This window comes from Otolemur garnettii, unplaced genomic scaffold (assembly GCF_000181295.1).
Source record: "Otolemur garnettii isolate 467f Iridium unplaced genomic scaffold, OtoGar3 scaffold00008, whole genome shotgun sequence".
NCBI lineage: Eukaryota > Metazoa > Chordata > Mammalia > Primates > Galagidae > Otolemur > Otolemur garnettii.
In genome coordinates this window covers 16636043-16641860 of record NW_003852403.1, presented here as the reverse complement: position 1 = coordinate 16641860, position 5818 = coordinate 16636043, and the positions used below count along the sequence as shown (strand labels likewise).

General features: G+C 38.1%; 1 protein-coding gene across 3 annotated transcripts in view; it reads left to right on the top strand.

Moving 5' to 3' along the window:
• The window catches only part of CCAR1 (cell division cycle and apoptosis regulator 1), a 79286-nt gene that overhangs the window by 70956 nt on the left and 2512 nt on the right, over nt 1-5818 (top strand). For all 3 annotated transcript variants that reach the window (XM_012801386.2, XM_023509522.1, XM_023509521.1), the window contains 4 exons: nt 3243-3325; nt 3667-3813; nt 4720-4840; nt 4946-5131. In XM_012801386.2, the coding sequence (XP_012656840.1) occupies nt 3243-3325; nt 3667-3813; nt 4720-4840; nt 4946-5131 (537 nt within the window). The remainder of the gene's footprint in view (nt 1-3242; nt 3326-3666; nt 3814-4719; nt 4841-4945; nt 5132-5818) is intronic.

Here is a 5818-nt window from a genome sequence, read left to right as displayed (position 1 = left end):
GAGGCTGAGGCAGGAGACTTGCTTGAGCCCAGGAGTTGGAGGTTGCTGTGAGCTGTGATGCCATGGCACTCTACCCAGGGAGATAGCTTGAGTTTCCATCTAAAAAAAAAAAAAAAGATATATATATAGATAGATATATATATCTATATATCTATCTATATATATATATATCTATATATCTATATATATATCTCAAAATGGATATTCACTCCATAATTGTTTATAAAAGAAAATATTAGAATCAATCTGAATATTTAGCAATAAGGAATTATTTAAATGCACTTTAAGACCAGGTGTAGTGGCTCACCCTTATAATCCTAGCAGTCTGTGAGGCTAAGGCCAGAGGATGGCTTAAACTCAGGAGTTCATGATCAACCTGAACAAGAGGGACACCCTGTCTCTATAAAAAATAGAAAACCTAGACCGGCACTGTGGCAGATACCTGTAGTTTCAGCTACTGTGGAGGCTATGACAGGAAGATTGCTTGAATGCAGGATTTGGGGGTTACTGTGATCCAGGCTGACTCCACAGTACTGTAGCCTGAGCAAGAGAGTGAGAGTATCTCAAAGGAAAAAAAAAAAGGTTGTTTCAGAAGCTAAGGATGCCCACTTTCATCATTGTTGTTCAGTGTAGTACTGAAAGTTCTAAGTTAGCCATTAGAAAAAAAGAATAATAAAGGGCATCTAAATTTGAAAGGAAGAAGTCCTGTTATCCTTGTTTGGAAATGATGTAGTCTTAAATCTAGAGAATCCTAAAGAGTCCACGGTAAAACCATTAGAATTGATAAATTCAGTAAAGTTGCACAGTACAAAAGTCAGTAGCGTTTCTAAATGACAATAGCAAACAATATGAGAAAGAAACTAAAAAAGTAATCCTACTTACAAATAATAGCTAAGAAATAAAATAGGAATAAACTAAATAAAATAGCTAGGAGTAAGCTTAACTAAAGAAGTGAAAGATCTCTACAGTGAAAACTATAAAACAATAATGAAAGAAGAGGATAGTAAAGGTTGGAAATTAAGAAAGTGGGGAGGAGGGCAGAGCCTGTGGCTCAGTGAGTAGGGCGGTGGCCTCATATACCAAGGGGTGGCGGGTTCACACCCAGCCCTGGCTAAACTGCAACCAAAAAATAGTTCGGTGTTGTGGTGGATGAATGTAGTTCCGGCTACTCGGGAGGCTGAGGACGGAGAATCGCTTAAGCCCAGGAGTTGAAGGTTGCTGTGAGCTGTGTGATGCCATGGCCCTCTGCCAAGGGCAACTATTAAGTGAGACTCTGTCTCTACAAAAAAAAAAAGTAGGGAGGGGCAAAAAGCTATAGTGAACACTATTTGGGTGATAGGCACATTAATAGCCCTAACTCAAGCTTTATAAAAACTATGTATTGGCTCAGTGCCTATAGCTCAGCAGTTAGTGCTCCAGCAACATACACCAGGGTTGGCGGGTTCAAACCTGGCCCAGGCCTGCTAAACAACAATGACAGCTGCAACCCAAAGAAAAGAAAAAAAAACAGGCGGGGTGCACCTGGAGTCCCAGATACTTGGGAGACTGAGGCAGGAGAATTGCTTGAGCCAAGACTTTGAGGTTACTGTGAGGTATGATGTACAGCACTCCACCAAGGTGGCAACATAGTGAGATTCTGTCTCAAAAAAAGAAAAAAAAATCATTTGTATCTCCATAATATTTTGAAATAAAGTAAAATATTGAAGAAATTGACAACACAAAAAAGTGGAAAGATATCTCATGTTCATGGAATAGAAGAGTCATATTGTTTGTTTGTTTTTTTTTTTTTTTTTAGACCAGAGCCTCAAGCTATGGCCCTGGGTAGAGTACCATGGTGTCACAGCTCACAGCAACCTCCAACTCCTGGGCTCAAGTGATTCTCTTGCCTCAGTCTCCCAAGTAGCTGGGACTGCAGGCTCCCGCCATAACACCCAGCTATTTTTTGGTTACAGCCATCATTGTTGTTTGGCGGGCCCAGGCTGGATTCGAACCTGCCAGCTCAGGTGAATGTGGCTGGTGTCTTAGCTGCTTAAGCCACAGGCGCTGAGCCAAGAGTCATATTGTTAAAATATCCCTACTGCCCAAAGTAATCTACAGATACAGTGCAATTCCCATCAAAATACAATGACATTCATTATAGAAAGAGAGAAAATAATTCTAAAATTTATGTGAACCACAAAAGACCCAGGAATAGCCAAATCCATCCTGAACAAAATTTTAGAAAACTGAAGGAATCATGTTTCCTGACTTCAGATTAAACTACAGAGCTATAGTAACTAAAACAGCCTGGTACTGGTATAAAAACAGGTAAGTAGGGTAATGGAGCAGAATAGAAAACCCAGAAAAAAATGCACATATCTATAGTTAACTATTTTTTTTTTGTAGATAAAGTCTAACTTTGGTCCCCTTTGTAGAGTGCTATGGCATTATAGCTTATAGCAACTTCAAACTCTTAGGCTTAAGTGATTCTCTGGCCTCAACCTCCCAAGTAGCTGGGACTACAGGCGCCCACTACAACACCTGGCTATTTTAGAGACAAGGTCTCACTCAGGCTCAGGCTGGTCTCAAACCCCAGACCTTAGGCAATCCACCGCCTTGGCCTGCTGTAGTGCTAGGATTACAGGTGTGAGCCATCATACTTGGCCCATCTGAGGTGCCAAGAACATACATTGAAGATAGGATGGTCTCTTTGGTGAATGGTGTTGGAAAACTGGCTATCCATATCCAAAAGAATAAAAGGAGATTTTTCTGTTTTGCCACATACAATAAGTAAATCAAAATATATTAAAAACTTAAATCTATGGCCATAAACTATGAAACTATTAAGAAAAAACATTGGAGAAATGCTTCAAGACATTAGCCTGAGGAAGGATTTTTTTTTTAATTAATTAATTTATTTTTTGGAGACAGGCTCATTCTGTCGCCCTGGGTGAGGTGCCCTGGCATCATAGCTCACAGCAGTCTCAAACTCTTGGGCTCAAGCGATTGTCTTGCCTAAAACTGTCAAGTAGCTGGGACTATAGGTGCCCGGCTAGTTTTTCTATTTTTAGCAGAGAGGAGGTATGGCTCTTTCTCAGGCTCGTCTCAAATTACTGACCTCAGTCAATCCACCCGCCTCAGCTTCCCAGAGTGCTAGGATTCCTCAGCCACCAAGCCTAGCCAGAGGATTTCTTGAATAGTACCCCCAAATTATACCAAATCTGTATTAATTAGTTTTTCCTGCTGTTATATTTATTTTACAGATAGGGATGAGGAAGAAATGAATAAGCGAGATGACAAAAGAGATATCAACAGGTACTGCAAGGACAGGCCCTCTAAAGATAAGGTATTTATTTAATACTTACTAAATAAGACATACCTTATGTGATGATTCCCCTATCTTCCATAATATAAACCTATGAGGTATTAATAAAGTTTGACTATATTAAATTCAATATCTACATATTAACACTAAACAACATTTAGGTAGTTGTTTGGTATTTTGGTTGTCAGATAACCAGTATATCTGATTCTTTTCTCCCACATTCATATATGAAATCCACTCATTTTACCTGGGATAGGTAAAAGTCTTCAGATTATTGCTATTATATGGAAATAGTGCCAGTTTCTCACTTCACAGGTACAAAAAAGGAATTTGTATGTTTTCTACTTCTGTATTTTCTTTAGGAAAAAGAGAAGACTCAAATGATCACAATTAACAGGGATCTGTTAATGGCTTTTGTTTATTTTGATCAAAGTCATTGTGGTTACCTTCTTGAGAAGGATTTGGAAGAAATACTTTATACTCTTGGATTACATCTGTCCCGAGCTCAGGTAATCTATCTTGTGAATCTTTATAATGAAAGCATTTTTGGTGACTGTTTTATAAGTTAACCTGTTCAAAAGAAAACACAATAGATAAATGTATTAATATTTAGTTTCATAGATTAGTGCTTAAGATCTTTTTAATCTATACTAATTTTGTGATGTGTAAAAGCTGTGTGATAGATGCTGATTTACGTAAAACAAACATACTGAAATATAATAATCCTCTTCTTCCTCTTCTAGTTCTATTCCTTAGGGCTAATATATATATACTACTGTCCTTTTGCAAGCAACTCAGATACATATGATAGTTCAATTTTATAAGTAAGACATGAAGTCATTGTATACATATTGATTGGCACCCTTTTTTCATTCAACAATACATTATAGTCTTTGTAGTATGAAAATAGAGACCTACCTTATTTTCATAGCTGCATCGTATCTCATACAGATATTCCATAATGAATTTAACTATCACCTATGCTGGTGGTTTCCTTTCTTGGAATTACAAGCTATGCTATAATAAACATCCTCTTTACATATACAGTATTTTAAAGAACATGTTAGTATTTTTAGTAGTATTATATATATTTTTTCTCTTTTTTTGGCCGGGGCTGGATTTGAACCCACTACCTCCAGCATATGGGGCCAGTGCCCTTCTCCTTTGAGCCACAGGTGCTGCTGCAGTGTTATACTTTTTAACAATCAAAGTTTTTTTTCAAATAATAACTTGATGTTAGATTTATAGGGAAGATGGTTTAAAAAGCATTAACTACTCTAATGAGTATATGTGGGTACCTGGGAAAACAGTTTTCATGAATGTTCATTTTGGGTGAAAATTAGAGCACAATTGTTCTAGGACAATGAAATAACATATTTTCATCTTCTTAATTTGTTTACTTAATTGCATATAAGGTAAAGAAGCTTCTTAATAAAGTAGTGCTTCGTGAATCTTGCTTTTACCGGAAATTAACAGACACCTCAAAAGATGAAGAAAACCATGAAGAATCTGAATCACTGCAAGAAGATATGCTAGGTTTGGGTGCATTATGTTAATATCTTCCTTTTTTGTAAATATGTTATTAATTATAGTAGATAAATAACTTTCTGAAATATGGGATCTTTTTATGTTATGTTATAGGGAACAGGTTATTACTTCCTACACCAACAGTAAAACAGGAATCGAAAGATGTAGAAGAAAATGTTGGTCTCATTGTGTATAATGGTGCAATGGTAGATGTAGGAAGCCTCTTGCAAAAATTGGAAAAGAGTGAAAAAGTAAGAGCCGAAGTAGAACAGAAACTACAGTTACTAGAAGAAAAAACAGGTAAGGGATGGCATTATGTTAACACTTTTAATACCTTGCCAGGACATATATGTGTACACACACACATACATACCTATATACTCATATATACACATACCATGTATTTTAGTCTAGACATATTTTATTTTTGATTATTTCTGTTTCAGCTTATAAAATTGCTTAGCCTTTTTTTTTTTTTGAGACAGAGCCTCAAGCTGCACCCTTGGGTAGAGCGCTATGACATCACAGCTCACAGCAACCTTCAACTCCTGGGCTCAAGCGGTTCTCCTGCCTCCGCCTCCCAAGTAGCTGGGACTGTAGGCATCTGCCACTACGCCTAGCTATTTTTTGGTTGCAGCTGTCATTGTTTGGCAGCCTGGGTTGGATTCGAACTCGCTGGCTCAGGTTTATGTGGCTAGTGCCTTAGCTGCTTGAGCCATAGGCGCCAAGCCAAAATTGCTTAGCTTTATAAGAATTTTTGCTTTCATCCCTGGACATTGTGGCTCATATATGTAATCCTAGCACCTGGAAGGCCAAGGCGGGTGGATTGCCTGAGCAAGAGTGAGACCTTGTCCCTAAAAATAGCTGGACATTGTGTTGGGCACCTGTAGTCCCAGACTCAGGAGGCTGAGGCAAGAGGATTGCTTGAGCTCAAGAATTTGAGGTTGGCTTGGTGCCTGTGGCTCAAGTGGCTAAGGTGCCAGCCAT